The sequence below is a fragment of the Crocuta crocuta genome, unplaced genomic scaffold, assembly GCF_008692635.1.
Source record: "Crocuta crocuta isolate KB4526 unplaced genomic scaffold, BGI_CrCroc_1.0 scaffold451, whole genome shotgun sequence".
Classification (NCBI taxonomy): Eukaryota; Metazoa; Chordata; class Mammalia; order Carnivora; family Hyaenidae; genus Crocuta; species Crocuta crocuta.
In genome coordinates this window covers 349,300-367,980 of record NW_027527963.1, presented here as the reverse complement: position 1 = coordinate 367,980, position 18,681 = coordinate 349,300, and the positions used below count along the sequence as shown (strand labels likewise).

At 35.4% G+C, this 18,681-nt stretch overlaps 1 protein-coding gene and 1 non-coding gene across 8 annotated transcripts in view; one reads left to right on the top strand and one right to left on the bottom strand.

Moving 5' to 3' along the window:
• The first annotated feature begins 2,182 nt into the window (after positions 1 to 2,182).
• Positions 2,183 to 2,267, top strand: TRNAD-AUC (transfer RNA aspartic acid (anticodon AUC)). Its single transcript has one exon. It is a non-coding gene; the product is annotated as a tRNA-Asp (tRNA).
• A 1,527-nt stretch (positions 2,268 to 3,794) lies between these two features.
• USP53 (ubiquitin specific peptidase 53) overlaps positions 3,795 to 18,681 on the bottom strand; it is a 64,488-nt gene continuing 49,601 nt past the window's right edge. For 5 of the 7 annotated variants that reach the window (XM_077752764.1, XM_077752768.1, XM_077752766.1 and 2 more), the window contains 4 exons: positions 17,020 to 17,755; positions 15,885 to 15,961; positions 7,016 to 7,112; positions 3,795 to 5,972 (listed from right to left, as the gene is read on the bottom strand). In XM_077752764.1, coding sequence (XP_077608890.1) covers positions 4,988 to 5,972; positions 7,016 to 7,112; positions 15,885 to 15,961; positions 17,020 to 17,755 — 1,895 coding nt within the window. In that variant the 3' untranslated portion in view covers positions 3,795 to 4,987. The remainder of the gene's footprint in view (positions 5,973 to 7,015; positions 7,113 to 15,884; positions 15,962 to 17,019; positions 17,756 to 18,681) is intronic. The other 2 variants (XM_077752769.1, XM_077752770.1) reach the window with 1 other exon arrangement.

Here is an 18,681-nt window from a genome sequence, read left to right as displayed (position 1 = left end):
AAGGGGCTGAATATTAAAATATTTATATGTAAGGGTTTAGTGTATTCATTAAGAAATACAGTAATGTCTAGCCTGTAACATCTTAAAGGTTAGTTAGAGTTAAGTATGATGCAAAAGTATGGTGAAATATTAAGGTGAAGTATTTAAAAAGAAATCAGTCAAAAGCAAGGGAAGGGTTTTGAGAGAGTTAAGAGCTATCCAGAAAATGCAGACCCACAATGTATTGGCTGTAAGTAACAGTTTAATTTTTAGATTAAATGGTCTTCTGCTACGGTTGCCAGGTTGATACAATCTCAGAGAAAGTATATAATATCCAACATTGGAAATCTAGAGTGCATGTCTTCTCACTTGGATGCTTCCTGCCACTCCCTTTTAGGCTTTTGAACTTCCCTAAAATAAATCTGTGTCTCAAGCCTATTTTTTATCGTTGTGGTTGCATTAAGAATGCTTGTGGCCAGAACATGTTTTTTAAATTTTTTTTTTTTTAATGTTTTATTTATTTTTAGGAGAGAGAGAGAGAGACAGCGTGAGCAGGGGAGGGTCAGAGAGAGAGGGAGTCACAGGCTGAAACAGGCTCCAGGCTCTGAGCTGGCAGTCAGCACAGAGCCCGACGCGGGGCTCGAACCCACGAACTGCGAGATCATGACCCAAGCGAAAGTCGGACGCTTAACCGACTAAGCCACCCAGGCGCCCCCAGAACATGTTTTTTAAAAATATTTGTACCTTAAATACTTTCGCAAAGTGAGCACATTTACTCTTTTCAGTAAATATTTGAGCATTTACTCTGGGCCAGGTAACAGTGGTGAGCAAAACAGACAAAAAAATCCCTGCCTTCTTAGAGCTTACATTCTTACTTCTCTAAATGTTAACAAGAATTTACATTCTAGAAAGATGAGCTAGTATTTAATCAGAAAGGTCACACTCCCAAAACAGCTACTAAAAGCCCTTCAGAAGCCATTCCTATTATCTAACAGATATTCCTTTAAGTAACATATGGTAGAAATGGGCTCTTGTTGAAATTGGTGACATTTGATACGTATGAATTGCCTCAATATTTTGAGGATATTCCCTTTCCTTAGAAACAGGGCATAGATCTAGTAAACTACATCCTCTCCCTTTTACAATGGCAGTTAAAATGCAATCTGGAACTCATTTTGGAAGATTTTAGTTGCCTATTGTCAACTATGCTGTTAATAATTACGCCTTCGGGATATTGTTGCATCTGCCTGGAGAGAACCTTTTATGCAAAGGTTGAAGCATCTAAAGAAACAAAGAACTGGGATTTCATGGAGTATACCAAATATGAATGATTTTTCTGCTGCTTGCTAAGAATTTTGTCCAATAAATGTTTATTATATAATTAAATTTGGTCTGATTTGGATTTTGCATTTGTTTAAACAAATTACTTGGTAGTAGTGTGTTGAGAGGATTAAGTTTCCATGTAGCTTAATGTTAGGTTACACACAAAGATTTATAATCCCTACTATCTTTCTGAGCCCAAAATCAGCCCACTACCACAACTATTGGAGATTTTGAAAACTTCTGATAGAGGGAAGGCAGTAAGGTCTTAGTGTTATGACATGACTATAAATGGCATACAAAAATGGTGGCAGCATGAGGGCTGAATCTTTACTGCAGCTGATGAATAAGAAATTATGCCTACCACTGAACTGTGTCATCTCAAGTACAGTGACTGCTTACAGTGGTCACACCTGAAGGCTAAATGGGTAAGGCTAAAGGATGAATGGGACACCAAGAAAAGTTGGCAACTTGCTACGACAAAAACAAAGACATTCAAAGAACAACATCCATGTGATTTTAATCTGATAAATTCCTTTGTAAATTTCAAACACCATTTCAGATAAATGAAATAATTATTTTAATAACCATTTGAAATGAACTACCTGACTAGCAATTGTGAGGAAGTCTTTAGTAGGAGTCTGTTGACCTGAAAATTTGCAATAGAAACCCCTCCACATATCTAGTCCCGAAATGGCATGGGAACACATTCAGAGACTACAGGATATTTTATTTAGGGTCACTGAGTTTACTTAATATAAATTATGTACTAGGACAAGGGTCACCAAACTATGGCCAATGGTTTGATCAGGCCTGTGAGCTAAGAATGATTTTTACATTTTAAAATTTACATTTTACATTTTAAAGTGGTTGAAAAAGGGACGCCTGGGTGGCTTAGTCGGTTAAGCGTCTGACTATCGCTCAGGTCATGATCTCGCGGTTCGTGGGTTCGAGCCCCGCGTCGGGCTTTGTGCTGACTGCCAGCTCAGAGCCTGGAGCCTGTTTTAGAGTCTGTGACTCCCTCTCTCTCTGACCATCCCCTGCTCATGCTGTCTCTCTCTCTCCTAGAAATAAATAAAACATTAAAAAAATTTAAAAAAATAAAATAAAGTGGTTGAAAAAAATTAAAAAATTTCATAACGTGAAAATTATATGAAATCCAAGCTTCAATGTCAATAAAGTTTTATTGGAACATAAACATACCATTCATTAATATACCATTCATGGCTTCTTTAAATACTTCTTTAACCAGCGGCAGAGTTGAGTAGTTGTTTGTTACAAAAACCCTATGGTCCACAAAGACCAAATTATTTACTACCTGGGTCTATAGAAAGTCTGCCAACTCCCATAGGACCCCTACTTTAGACCTCACTACAGTTACACTCTAAGGAGACTCCAGTGATAACATTTTATTATCAGTGATATTCTAAGTACCCTTGAAGTTGACTTACATTTCCCATAAAATAATAATCCACATGGGGAAAAAGGAAGCCACAGTTCATGAATGCACAGAAAAGTCCAACCATATTAACTTAAAAATCAGTTTATCTTTTATAAAAGGCTGAACCAGAAAAAACTGATTTCATAGAAAAATAGAACAGTCTGAAAATAAGTATTTTGAACAGTACAACAATTATTGGTTGCATTATTTCAGAAATCGTAATTTTATAACCAGAAGAAAACACCTATAAAAATTAGGTACCCTAGAAATAAAATTTTTACATGTGAATGAGTAGTTAGGAATTATGTATTCAAATCTATATTTGGAGCGTTGAATCAACAAAAACAGTTTCTAGTTTGTTAGTACTATTATACAATTCAGGTGGTTTCATCTGAACAGTACTTTAAAAAGAGCCAAAATCAGAGGTTGCAACTCATTTGAGTTGAAAATACAAATCTATGATACTGCTGTTAAAAATCAGAACTAAGTTTAAATGTTTCAAATAATACATTTTTTTAAAAAGCTACACAGTTTTTGAAAGATATTAAAAATACTTGAAGTCCATTTTCTAGTATTTTACAATGTTATAAAAGCAGTAATTAAATACTTAGACATTTCAAATTTAAAAAACTTTACAGTATTTACAAACCCTCCATACTAAAAGTTATGTTAAAAATAAGCTTTCTTAAAAGATAAAGTTTAACATAGTTCATATTCAAGTATTTCTAAAGTAAAGAATATAAAGTAATAATCACCTACATTTACAGTTAGGCTATTTAAAAACTTCTCTAGTGGAAGACAATAATTGATCAAGATTTGGTAACGGTGATGTTAGGTTTTTACAAGCAATTATTTTATATTTATCTAGAAATGGTCCTTTTAAAACATTTACATTTGGAATATTTTAACAATTTATGGAATTGGTCAAAATGTTAAATTTACTAATCAGTTTAGAGAATTAAGTTATATGTATAAAGTTTATTAATGAATATAAGAAAATTTTTAATTGTATAATTCTTAATTTTCTTAAGTAGACAATAAAAAACTCCTAAATCACAGTAAGTTTACCAACTTAGTACAAAACAAAATGACAACTAATGAAATAAGGCAATTAAAGTAATTTACAAGGTCACCAAGATCATAGAAATCTCCTTTATTTTTAAAATAGTTAAAAATGAAAGTAGTTAAGGTAAAATGGCTGTTTAGAGTAGGAAAATGGGAGAGTTGCTCATATTAAAACATTTCATTAAAATTAAACCCTCTATGAAAGGTAGCAATTCAATCTAGAAACCCAGAAATATTTTTTAATTCAAGACTCTGAAGGTCACTAAAATGGGTTGACAACCTATAAAGGCATAAGATTACAGCAGGGGAAATTTAGGCAGTCACAGTGAGATTCCCAAGAAGAGGGCCCGAAGTTAATTCCTAACACTGGTTATTAGCAGCCCAATGTAAACCAAACCAAAATAAAACCTTTCACATTTCATATAAAATTAGAAAAAATGTTAACAAATAAATATACTAAAGTTAAGAATTTTACTTATTTTTAGCTTACATGGCTGAAGTAAGTTTATGAATACGTACAAAAGACAAAGTCCTAATTTATGTTAATTAGGCATTCTGTAGCTAAAAGTTCTAGGAGCAAAATTAAGTTTCTTCTGTTCTGACCTTAAGAATTTAATTTACAAATTGCTTTATCGCTAAGGCTTTTTTTTCAAATGCTTACAATTTTATGGGTTGATATTTTTTTAAGACACTTAAAGGGATTGCATGTAGTAGACTATCACAGAAGTCAAAAACGAATGGGAGAAGCCCGCTTTTGGTTCCTTACCCATTAGAAAGTGCTTCTTCATAAAGCAAATACTGCTTTGCCTACACAAACTATGTATCACCTGGTATTTTTCCATTAGCACAGTTTACCAATCTACATATGTGAGTATTGGTTAGTTTAATACTTACGGGTCTGCCAGCCACACATACAGGAACAAATTACAATTTGATTCGACTGCAGCAGTGACTTTTTGCATACGCCCTGATTTTCTATTTTGCAGGCACACCAAGGCTATTCAAAGGGAATCTCTAAAATATCCAATAAGTTGATCACAAAATAAAAAATATACATAGAAAGTTAAAGTGATTAATGACTTTAAAAATGCCATGGCGTATCGTCTATCACCAGGTTTGGTCAGTCAATTCTTATTACATTTTAATGGCCTCTGAGAAGTACAAGCTTACCAGTTTCATCATTTATCTACTACAGTGTATACTAGGTTTATATCTTTGCTCAGAAGGGCAGTTTGAACCAAGACTATTGTGTAACATGGGTCCTAGTCCTCTTTCACTCTGGGATAGTGAATTATCATTACAAAAACCACTGCTCTCTGGAACACAGAGCTTGGGTCTCTGATGGTATTTCAGTCTGTATGTATCAGTCATGCAGTTATCAACTGAAAAATAGGTAGTTAATGAAATGGTCTCATTTTGACACGCAGAACTAGAGTCTATTTCTGGTTGGCAAAATGCATCAACAACTGTACCTAAGTCTGCCTGAAAATCTTTAGCTGAAAAGCTGGACAGGTAGTTTGGTGTGTTGCCAACATGCTCTTTTACTTGAAATGTTTCCTTAAGTCTTTCATCATTCATATATGTACCCACTTCTGAACCTGGTTCTGAATCTGGACTTAAACTATGCTTTGGAAGACTAGAAGAATTAACTTTAAATGTCTCTGTAAGTTTGACATTATGTGTGGGACCATTTTTCTCTGACTGTGGCACACTGGTTATAGCATATTTCTTTGGTGGCAAAGGAGGCGGAATATGGCTAACAGGTTTTGGCATCTGACCATCAGATCTGCAGGCTGACTGAATTACATGTTCCCTGGACAGAGAGTCCTCAGAGCAACACTGTTCCATCATAGTTTGTTGCTGGATGAGGGGAGCAGTTTCTGGCTTTAACCCAACAGGTCTCACGTGTGAGGACCAGAATGAAGATGGTGAGACTGTTTCGTTACTGTTCATTCTCTTTCCAGAGGCAGAATTATCTTCAATGTGAAAAAGTAAACCTGTTCTCTCAGAATTTTCTGTATGAAGCCACTCAGAAAACTTGCATTCACTTGATGTTTCAAGTTTCTGTTCACTTGACTGGTGGATATGCTCTCTTGCTCCATTGTCCTTGATTATCTGCGGACCTGATGAAGGGAACAACTTTCCATTGGCTTCATGTATGTGTGACCTGAAACATTAAAAACAAAAACAAAGCTAAAACACCACATACAAATAGGGAAAACCAGAGGATAAACAAACATTTGCCCTGTAGTTTAATTTCTCAGTACACACTTTGCTATTTTTGTAACATTAACAGAAGTGGGAAGACATTTATAACCATTAACATTTTACACTCTTAATCCAAAATTTACGCCAAAATACATGAATGCCAGAAACACCTATCATTACCAAAACCAGATTTCTAGTAAGTAGAAGGATAATTTTACAAAACTCATTTTAACTTACACTGAAATTGCATTTGTGATAAAATGTAGCATAGACAACAAAAAAAATGTTATAAGCAAACACTTCAATTCCCTAAAAAACTTCTCAAACATTACAAAGTGTATACCAATAGAGACAACTTTAATTTTGATTTATAATGCTATAAAAGGCTGGCATACTAATTAAAAATAACCAAGAGTACCTTTATTTAGGTAATCATTTTTTTAAGTTTATTTATTTATTTTGAGAGTGAGCGCATAAGCAGGGCAGGGGCAGACAGAGAGGGAGAGAATCCCAAGCCAGCCGTCTGTGCTACTGTCAGCATCAGTGTGGAGCCTGATGCGGGGCTTGAAAACACCAATAGTGAGACCATCACCTGAGCCAAAATCAAGAATCAGATACTTAAATGACTGGGCTACTCAGTTGCTCCTAGGTAATAATTAAATTCTAAGTGACATCACATTGCAAATTATTTTTTGCCATATGAAAATTATTTTTCTCATGTGAATTGCATGGAATTGATAAAAAGAGGCTCTATAGATAAAAGCTATAGTCAAATTTCAGCTCCATTGCTTCAGGCAAATTACTTAATAAAAGCCCTTAATTTTCTCTTTGGTAATATATCATCTACCTTCTAAAAATGCTGTGAGGATTACAACAATCATGTATTGTACCAGGTACTTTGTAGACCCTCTATTCTCAGGTCCTTTTAATGACCCCAGTAAGACAGGCATCAATAACATTGCAGACCCATTGTTTTCAGAGTCATAATATACTTTTGATTACCTTTTTATCAAAGGATTTTTTATTTGTAGATGTGACTCTGGGTGGAACTCAGGAGATTTACAGCCTACTTCCAAATTCTTGAGTTCTTTTCTGAAGCCTGAGGTGGGCAGAGAGAAAAATAAAATTATTTAAATAATCTTTTACAATTTACTCCACTTATACTTCTCCATAATTTACATACGGTTTCCTATAAATAGTTAATTCTCTTACAACTAACAGAAATTAACTCTTCAGGGTTCCAATCAGATAATAACTTTTCTGAATGCTTTATACAAAAATAAATGGCTACTTCTATTACCACTTGGAAATGTTAGCCATGCTACTGTGGCTACACTGTGTGGAGCTATGTGTTTCCCCAGTTATATAAGACATATTGTGGGGTTGCCTGGGTGGCTCAGTCGGTTGGGCATCCGACTTCGGCTCAGGTCATGATCTCACAGTTTGTGGGTTTGGGCCCCGCGTCGGGCTCTGTGCTGACAGCTAGCTCAGAGCCTGAAACCTGTTTCAGATTCTGTGCCTCCCTCTCTCTCTGACCCTCCCTTGTTCATGCTGTCTCTCTCAGAAATAAATAAAAAACATTAAAAAAAAAAAAAAAGACATATTCTTTGCTGACAAAGTGGTGAGGAAATCATGCATCTGAGGATAGATGGCTTGGGTTGAAGTATAGATTCACTACTTATTGGCTAGTAACTTTAAGCAAAACTCTCAATATCTTATTATCTGTTTCCTCATTTATAGGAGATAATGACACTTTTTTACCTATCTCAGGAACATTAGGAACATCAACTGAGTTAAAATATGTGGGAGGGTATGATGATAACATGTAAAATGTTATATCCCATCATCACTCACTAGCTACCATTTACTGACTGCTGACTCAAGCTGTTAAGAGGTTGATAATAATTATTTCATTTAATATTTACAACTGAACACCACTTTTACTTGAAAGGCAAGAAACTGTGGTTACTCAGAGTTGGGTACCTAGCAGAAATTTTCTTAAAAATTAAAGAAGTGAACCTATTATTTCCAAGAAAACAACTAGCATTATTTATTGCCAATGATAAAATCCAAACTTTTGGATGAAAATTAGAATTTTGGAAAACTTGTATCCACCATCATAAGTTTTGTAGCTTCCCCCAAATTATAAAGACTTTCTGCTAATATCTGTGGCAATATTAACAAATGTGCTTTTTTAATTATATTAAGAAATTTGTCAACATTTAGAAGACTTGCAAATTTAGCAAATCAGTATTTTCCAAATGAAGATAGTAAAAAATCATGGATGAGTAAAGTAAATCATTCTTTAAATACTTAAAATTTCCCATTTTAAAGCCTAATACAGTAATTATTAATATATATAGCCCATAAAAACAAAAGCCCTTTGAGGTTCTCAATATTTTTTAATAGTATAAAGATATCCTGAGATCAAAAATTCTGAAAACTACTACTCCACTTGACTGAAAATAGCTGTCTTTTAAAATCTCAGTCACAACTGTTCTGCGAAAACAATTCCCCTTTTTATTTTTTTTCAATTTTTTTTTTTTTTAATGTTTGAGAGAGACAGACAGACAGACAGAGCATGAGTAGGAGAGGGGCAGAGGAGGCAGAATCTGAAGCAGGCTCCAGGCTATGAGCTGTCAGCACAGAGATACAGTGCTCGGACCCACAAGCACTGTGGGCTTGTGAGGTCATGTGAGATCATGACCTGAACTGAAGTCGGAGGCTCAACTGACTGAGCCACCCAGGTGCCAACAAGTCCCCTTTTTATACAAGGAAGTTATGTGATCCAACTTATGCTATGTAACTGGTAAGTGACAGCATTCAAACAAATCCAGGGTTAACTCCAAAGCCAGCACCTTTTCCCCTACCTGCAAGCTCTCTTTCACATACGCTACTAAAATCTGAGATCATCATACAGAATCTCCTCTGATGAAACTAGGCCATTAGTTTGAATATCAAATTACATGATACAGTTTAATGTGCTGATGCCCACAGAAGATATCAAAATATATGGCATTAGCTTGAATTTTCAATTGATCGCCTATACTTTCATACAATTCTACTTAAGTTTTTCCTGTATCCTCCCTTATTTTTAGATGGCATTGTTATCATGCTCATTTATGTTTCCTTTCATTCTCATGCTTCTAACTGTACTCTAAATCTATGAATTGAAGATTACAGAGAAGGGGCGCCTGGATGACTCAGTCAGTTAAGTGTCAGACTTCAGGTCATGACCTTGCGGTTTGTGAGTTCGAGCCCTGTGTCAGGCTCTGTGCTGACAGCTCAGAGCCTGGGGACTGCTTCAGGTTCTCTCTCCCTCTCTCTCTGCCCCTCCTCTGCTCCTGCTCTCTCTCGAAAATAAAAACACATTTAAAAAAAAAAAAAGATTTTTTTTTAAACAAAAATCAGAGAAAACAAAATCAAAGTTATTAAAGCAGCAACTTTATGGTTTAAACAACAACAAAGAACTTTATCTTAGATGGAGTTTTATCTCTAAGTTGATCTTCTGGGTGTCACTCAAGGTTCAGCTGGAATCTATAGTTGATCAAAACATCTAAATATTATCCTATGCAAAAATATCTGTTTGATTATAATCAGACTCTGCAAATTAAATCTTCAATTTCTAAGTAAGAGTTGTAAAATATACATGAGAATTTAATACCCAAATGCAATATTGCTCACACACTAAATGTTAGCTTCCAATAAAAACCCAAGATACTAGAATAAGAGGAACTACAAGTCTGGCATTCATTTGTTTAAGATTTAACACCCCTATGTCCTCTAAACTGCAGTAAGCTCTTTATTATTATATGATATATCCCCTTTTTGTTATCGTTCCCCTTATATCTAGCATATAAAAGATATTCAGCGAAAGCCTAGAGAATGAATAACAACTACATGCAAAACATACTGTTTTTCTTCTTTTAAATCACCCTCACCCTGTCTACAATGTTTCCAACTAACAGAACCAGGACTAGAGAAGTATAAACAGAGACAAATTCTTCTTACCTTTCCTCTTAACCTATCTCAACTCTAACAAGTGGCACACTAATAAAATCTTAAAAATGAAAGGCATTATAATTGATTCCAGGGAGTGTTGGTTGCTTGTAAGCCTGACACACTGCTGAGGCTCAAAAACAGCCTCTCTCTTCAGCAGGTACTTTATGATGGATGGATGGAAGGAAGGAAGGAAGGAAGGGAGGGAGGGAGGGAGGGAGGAAGGAAGGAGAGAGAGAGAGAGGAAGGAAGGAGAGAGAGAGGAAGGAAGGAAGGAAGGAAGGAAGGAAGAGAAAGAAAGAAAGAAGGAAAGAAAGGAAGGAAAGAAAGGAAGAAAGGAAGAAAGAAAGAAAGAAAGAAAGAAAGAAAGAAAGAAAGAAAGAAAGAAAGAAAAGAAAAGTCAAAAAGAACTTTGATAATTTTTCAACCTGAAAAGTTTGTAAGTTGAAGTTACATTATAATTTTCTATTCACAAATACCAGAAAAAATGCTTAATTCTTTTTTTTTTTTTAAATGTTTTATTTATTTCTAGGAGAGAGAGAGAGACAGCATGAGCAGGGGAGGGTCAGAGAGAGAGGGAGTCACAGACTCTGAAACAAGCTCCAGGCTCTGAGCTGGCAGTCAGCACAGAGCCCGACGCAGGGCTCGAACCCACGAACTGCGAGATCATGACCTAAGCGAAAGTTGGACGCTTAACCGACTAAGCCACCCAGGCGCCCCAAAAAATGCTTAATTCTTAAAGAACTCTTTACCATTACTAAAGTATCCACAACAGACAGCAGGAGGCAGCAGAGGTCTTATAAATGTTTGAAATTTTAATGTCCCTATGGCAGGCATTCAACCAAGTGGTTTGACTTCAGAATTCCAACTAACTTAAAAATAGATGTGTTATTTTTCTCTTCTGCTGACACAGGCATCCATGTGTCTTTACTGGGAATTTTGGCTCCAGGTTCTTTGCAAACCAAAGTAGTCCGACTTTTACACTTGGCACAGAAGACTCCTCAACATCAAGGCTTTAATTAATAATGCTAATTTTGATAATATATTTAAAAAAAGACCAACAGTCAAGAAATCAAAATATATACTTCATCTAAAAAGGTGACCCAGTTTTAAAACAGACTTAGGTAGCAATAAAAGCAAACTACTGGTCTAGACAAATGTAATCCTCACTCTTACATAGGGAGATTTCAAAGTACTACAATTACAAAGTCTAAACATATTCAAGGGCAATAATCCAATTAATGATCTCATTTACAAGACAAACAATTTCTAAATAAAATTTGAGTATGTTGGAAAAAATTGTTTCTTTACCTTCTGTTTCATTTTTCACTCTGCCTCCAGAATCTTACTCCATCAATTACTGTTCTGTTCTATTCTTATCTTCACACCTTTTACTTCCCCTGTATATCATTAGTTCCTTACCCTCTGTAACCTAAATGCAAAACTAAGCTCTTGGTTTCAACTTTCTCCTCTAGGTACTGTTTCTTTGCTATACACAGCAAAGGTTTGGACAGACATGTGCTAAATCCATTTCTGTACTTCTCCCTTATTAACTTTTTATTCTACTGTAATTTTTTTTTTTTTACAAATAGTTTATTGTCAAATTAGTTTCCACATAACACTCAGTGCTCATCCCCACAAGTGTCCTCCTCCATGCCCATCCCCCCGTCCCCCCAACATCCATCAGTCCTCAGTTTTTGTCAGCATTCAAGAGTCTCTCATGGTTTGCCTCTCTCCCTTTCCCCCACCATTTCCCCCCTTCTTCTCCCCCTTGGTCCTCCGTTAAGTTCCTCCTAATCCTCCTATACGTGCACACATATGATATTTGTCCTTCTCTGCCTGACTTACTTCGCTCTCTACTGTAATTTCTTAAAGACATTTCATTTGAAAATGTCAAAAAGCTCAGAAAAACTGAAAGATCAAAACTAGTACAAAGAACACCTGTGTATCGTTTACCCAGATTCACCTATTATTAACATTTAGCTCCATTTTTTTCTGAACCATTTTACATTACAAACATCATGGCCCCTTACTTCTAAACACTTCAGTCCTACCTCAAGCTTGCTTCTATTTCTAATGTTCCTCTAACACTGCTTTTTATTCTTTCACTAATGACTTACTAACTGCTAAATCAAACCTGTACTTTTTAATCCTTATTCTGATTAATCTGAGACCACTTGTTTTCCTGAAGCTCCCCATTTTCCTGGTTTCCCTGTGATAATCTTATCTCCTGTATTTTCTCATACCTTTTAGCTATTCCCCATACTTTCCCAAAGTTTCTCCTTCTCTCTATCCTTAGCTCATCTCTCTTACTAGACAGCAAACCCCAAGTTTTTTCCTTTGTCTATTTTTTTCCTCTGAAATCTCCAGTTTTCCTGAGTGATGTCAATTCCCGTATATGTGGGTGGTTACCCAATACATAATCTCTCTTTAGTTGTAGACATATGTCCCTAACTGCCTAATAAGTCTATTTACCAATATGATAAAACAAATCCAAAGATACATTTGGCATCTGCTTTCATCCCCTGAAAGCTGTTTTTTCTTCCTATATTCTTTGATTTGGTAAACGGTGAACCTACTTATTTTAGTTCCAAATACAGCTATCCCCAGCTTCTTCCTTTTCCTCTCTTTTGTACAGCTGTCAAAAACGCTGACTCCATTGTCTACACATTCTTACAAACTCTCAAATCTTCTTTTCTGACACTGGGTACTGTCTTAGTTTATGCCCTCACCCTTTCACTCCAGGCTGTTAAAGCAGTCATCTAATTCTCCTCCCACTGCTCAAACTCACCCTCTACATTGCCACCAGAGGCTTTCTAAAATGCAAACTGGAGTATATTACTCTTCTTGTCCTCTGCTGCCTTTCCATTTACTGTAGAATTTAAAAATAGCATAAAAGTTTCATCATGACTGGGCTTCTACCTACCTTCCATCTGCCATCTCACAATTTCCACATATGCACTCAGCTTTGCATATACTAAACTACCTGTATTTTTCTAATATGTGGTACTTTCTCCTGACCATGTGAACATGTAATTTCTTCTGTCTTGAGTGTAATTTAAGGCATTTGAAATTGTCCTGATTAGTGACCCATTTTAAAAGAGGAGCTAAAACAATCTAAACGGTGAAGTTTCAACAATGTTCCCAAATAATAGCTTTAGGCAGCAGAACCCATAATGACACAGGCAGAGAAATCTATATATCTTTGTCAATGAAAAAACACCAAGAAAATAATTATGAGGGCATGGCACTTATGTAGATTCTTAGATCTCTAACATCAAATAAACTTGTACAGGCTAGTATTAAAAACTGACTTAAATACCATAAATATGAGTAAAACAATTTCTAAAGTTCCTTAACTTTGTAAGTCTCATATAACATAGAATAGGAAGAGATTCTTCAAATAAATAAGTGTACCTCCATTTTATAAAGAAATAGGACAAAGCCAAGGAAATCATACCAAATCACAAAGAATTTAATTAAACTGTGCGTTACCTAAAACAAAAATCCACACAGGGAATGTTTTTAGCTCGGGGAAAAAACTCCTATACTACTTTAACATGTTCTCAAAGAGCAGGAAAGGGGAATACATAGAGATGCTATAGGGCAGAAGCATTAACAGAGATCCTCAAGGCCAAGACCAGCTTAAAGAACTGTGGTAGAATCTGAAGTTTGTTAAATAAGAAATAATTTTAACATAATACAATTTATGTAGTTAAATAAGTGGGTTACATAAAACTACAATTAGAAACCTACTTCACACCCATGAGTGATGGTAGTTATCAAAACAAAACCGCAGAAAACAACTGTTGGTGAAATATGGAGAAGTAGAGGAGACTCTTGTACATTGCTGGTGGGAATGTCAAATGGTGGAGCTACTATTGAAAACAGTATGATGGCTCCTCAAAACAATAAACACATAATTACCAGAGAATCCAGCAATTGTGCTTCTGGATATATACTCAAAAGAACTGAAAGCAGGAATTCTCAGATATTTGTACACCAATGTTCACAGGAGCATTACTCGCTCTAGCCAAAAGATAGAAACAACCCCAATGTCTATCAATAGATGAATGGACAAACAAAATGTGTTACATCATACAATATATGATCATTCCGTCTAAAAATGGAATAAAATCCTGACACATGCCACAACATGGATGAACTCTGAAGACCCTGTGTTAAGTGAAATAAACCAGTCACACACACAAAAAAAACCCCACACAACAAATACTGTTTGTATTTATCTTATCTTATCTGGGGTACCCAGAGTAGTCAACTCAGAGATAAAAGTAGAATGGTAGTTGTTGGGGCCTGGGAAGGAGGGGGAAATGGAGAGTTTTTTAAGGAGTACAAGAATTTAATTTTGAGAAGCTGAAAGAGTTCTGGAGATGGACGGTAGTGATGGCTGCACAGCAGTGTGACTGTTCTTAATACCACTAAACTGCCACTTCAAAATGGCTAGAATGGCAAACTTGTAATGTGTTATTTTACCACAATAAAAAATATTCTGAAGTAGGGATATACATACTCTTTGATATTAAATGGGGAAACCCACTACAAAGCTCTTACAGCAATGCATTCTTGACCATCACAATCTCTATAACCTTGTGTTTTTACTACCAGGAAGCAAGTATCATTTTGTAAAAAGTACTGAACTTGCAGTTATTGTTCAATGTCACCGACTTTTGCTGCTGATTTCTGTCCAACCTTTTACTGTTTCCTGTAATACTTGGTTACCAGACTTTTATCAGATTTTTAAAACAGGCGACACATTTTATATAAGAAAGGAAGGTTATTTCCTTAATATAAGTGTTTCCTTCTGATATTATACCATTTGATAAAAACAAAATAATTTAACATTTAATCATATTCCCTGTCTGTAACCTTAAAATAATCTCCACAAAAGCCTTAAGAATGATAAAGATTAAAAACAAACTTTAAAAATTTGTTCTTCATGGCTAGTTTTATTGTGAAAAATTAACTTTTATAATCCTCTGAATTCTAATATTTGAAAACAGGTCCTTGATTGCAAACTCAATAATCCCCTCGCTCATCATTTTCGATTCTTCTCCCCCAGATCCTTCAGCTATAGCCTCTCAATAGCAACCTTGAATTCTATACACATTGAAACACCTAATTTTGTTTCTGGGCCTCTATGTATGAGTAACAGATCGCCTATAATAATGCCACACCCCATGAATATATTTAAGGTTTCCAAACTGAACTTTTCTAACAGGCTATTTATCCGTGTTTCTATCATGTCCTTAACACCTGTGGTGGGTTCAGGGCTGTTCACGCATATTTTGGTTCATCTTCCAAGTACTGGTAAGACTGCTCTTTTCCACCTCTGAAATTAGTCTTGGCAATGAGACAACGCCTTGGCCAATGAGATGTGAGTGAAAGTACATGTATCACTACTGGGTTGAAGTTATAAGAGCTTAGGCATGATTGTTGTGCCCTCCTTCAATCTCCTCTCCCCACAATACTGCAAGGATCAGAAAATCATCTGTGGAGATGCAGTCTCATTAGTGCAGATTCCTGAGTGATTTCTAGGAAGGACTCCATGCTGACCTCCACTGGTTATATATCATGAGCAAAACACAAATGTGTGTTGGCACACCGAGATCTTTAAGTTGCTACCACTGTGTAACCTAGAGTTTAGCCTATCCTGACAGACACATTCCCCTGTTGGCCAAGTCCTGAACTAGCTATTCCCATCCTTTAAAAAACTTCAAGCATGAATTCTCCCTACTTCCATCCTCATTACTCTTAATCTTACCAGTAACAGGACTGTACTAGCTTCTTTACTCTTATCACCACAACTTATTCTTTACAGCTACTATTACAATATATTTAAATAAAATTTTACCTTCTAAGTAGTTTTTGCTCTGTTGGGAAGAACAGTTGATATATTCTATATTTAGGTTGCTTGTTTTAACCTGGTCACTAGAAAACAGAACAAAACACATACAAAGTACATCAGCTATCGTGGATTATTTTAGTTAGAATCTAAGAAAAAAGAAAGGAAATAATACTTGTTAAAGAATTATTGCATGCCCTGTATCGTTGTAGGGGATTAATGTACAGTATTTAATTTACATCTCATAGCAACACTTAAAAGTAGTTATCATCCTCATTTTACAAGGAGATTAAGGCTATCAAAGTCAAATTAATTTGCCCAAGACTATCTGGTTACAAAGTCCTGATCTTTCTATACCCTAGGCTACCCCTTTCCAAGAAGTGTTATGAAATTACCCTGCCCAATAAAAATGTTTTCCTAAGTCCTTATTGCAATGATTATTTAATATAATACAAGCAGCTGATTTTTGAGAATCTGGCCTTTTAATAATAAATGTGGTAAAACACCAGCTAATAGCAAATTAAGATGTTTTACTTGGATTAAAAGCAGAAATTGTGGCTAGACTGATATAAGAAATCTAAAATTTAAGCTGTGGACATGTTTTAGAGGTTACACAGGAAAGGGCAAATGTGTTGCTACCAGAAACATAAAAATATATTCAGAATTAACTGAACACAAGCTTAGTTATTTGGCTACATTCTTTTATGTTTACTAAAGGAAAAATATTTCTTCCACGTAACTGGTTGTGAAAGTAGAAAATATCCCAAGTTCTGAGTTATGGATGTTAGAGACGGGACAATGAACATTAGACTGAAAAATTAAATAATTAGCTTAATGACTGAGACACAACCAATTTAAGTGTTTTAAAACCTGTAGTATATATTAATGCTTATCAGTGGCAACAGTGATAATGTATTTCTGCACTTCTAAAATTTCCTAAAAGTAAAGTTATTTTCAGAATCAGGAAGTAACTATTAAAAACAGAAACTTGAAATTATCAATTAACTTGTGATATCCCAGTTTTCTTCACTCAAAAGTCAAGCTCTTTCCCTTATACTTAACTGACCCGAGACTTTGAAAATCACTTCACATAACTAACAAGAGAGGAGATGGGGTGAAATCATTCATTTAATTTGTGCATTACCTGCAGGATACTGTTTCTTTAACACCACTGACATCCATTACTGTACCAATTCCATCGATAACAGGTGAATCCAAATTAGCAGATCCATTACTGACATGATCACTACTTTCGTATCCAGACTCAGTCCTCTGCATCTGCCAATTGTCTCCGTGAACTTTGGTCTCTTTGAGGCCTTTATTTTTCTCTGCCCCTTTTCCACTTGATTCAAGGGAACTCCTGCCTATTTCCTGCTTCATTTCATCTTCATATATGGTCATTAAACATTTTTGCTTTGGGTTCTCCTTTGGCCAATTGTCAAAACTCTGATCTTTGCTACATTTAGGTTTGTTACTGATATTTGATTTATGTCTTGGACTATGTTGCCTTTTTTCACTTTCATTAAAAATACTATCAACATTCAATGTTTCCCTCATGGGTTTCCAACCTCGGTTCCGGCTTTTACTGCAGCCACCATAGCTGCTTCCTTTATCCCTAGAATCTTGGCTGCTGTCTGTATCATATCCAGTGCCACTGTCACTCTTAACTTTGCCAGTTACTTTCTCTCCTGGAGCAAGAATCTGGGATTTACTTGAACTCAATATTTGTGCAGAAGCTCGACTCTGATGGGCAACTCGGTCATGTTTATATGGTCCTTTTCCTTGACTATGATATAGCTGTGGATTTCCATACTGTCTGAAGCCATTTGGGGCAGGAGGTGATCCAGACTTGAAGTGTGGAAGGTCTTCATCAACAAAATCTTTAAAAACAATCAAATGAAGATACAAATGAGTACTCTTCAGAGACATCTCTTAGTCACAAGTCAAACACCTTGTTTGAGAAGAAATGTTAGGCAGAAATAAGTAAAAAATAAGATTTATGTTATATGACATAGAGATTTGATGTTAAAAAGTTTTTCATTCTCTATGCTTAATGAGAGGCATTTATAAGTGGTTATATATACTGATTAAAAAAATGATCTCTAAGGTAGATAAGATAATTAAGGCAGTTTAAAAATAGTAATCTGTCTCACTCATAATTAATGAAAATCATAACGACAAGGGTATTTTCTACTTCTTACATTGGTAAAGGTTTAAAAGTTTGTTTAACCAATTGCTGCTGAGGGTGTGAAAAACAGACATCCAATCACTGCCAGTAGAAGTGCTGAATGGCTCAGGCTTTGAGCAGAGCAAATGAGCCACATCCAGCAAAATTAAGAATAAACATACCTTAACCCAGCCATTCTCCTGAAAGAGTTTAATGCTCTGGCTATAGACAAAAAAGTATACAAAAGTGTATGTAAAAGAATATCACTGCAGCAAAAATCTCAAATCAAGTTTTAATGTCTAGCAGTATCATTTAAGTTAATGGTGTGTCCATAATGAAAAAAGGATAAAACCATGAAGTGTAAGGCATGCTCATAATGAACTGGACACTATGAAGGGTGAAATAGAGGAAGGGTGAGGAGCTGTAGGAAAAGAAGCTCTCCTCACTTATTTTATAACCTCCTTCTTATCTGAATGTACCATATGGGTGAAGTGAATTTATAATTACAAGGAAAGTTAAAACATCAAAACAAGCACAAGTATTCCAGGCTAAAATTAATAAGAACCCAAAAACAATTATATTTATAAGATGTAATAGGTGTATTAAAGAAATCATATTATGATCCATAACATCATATGT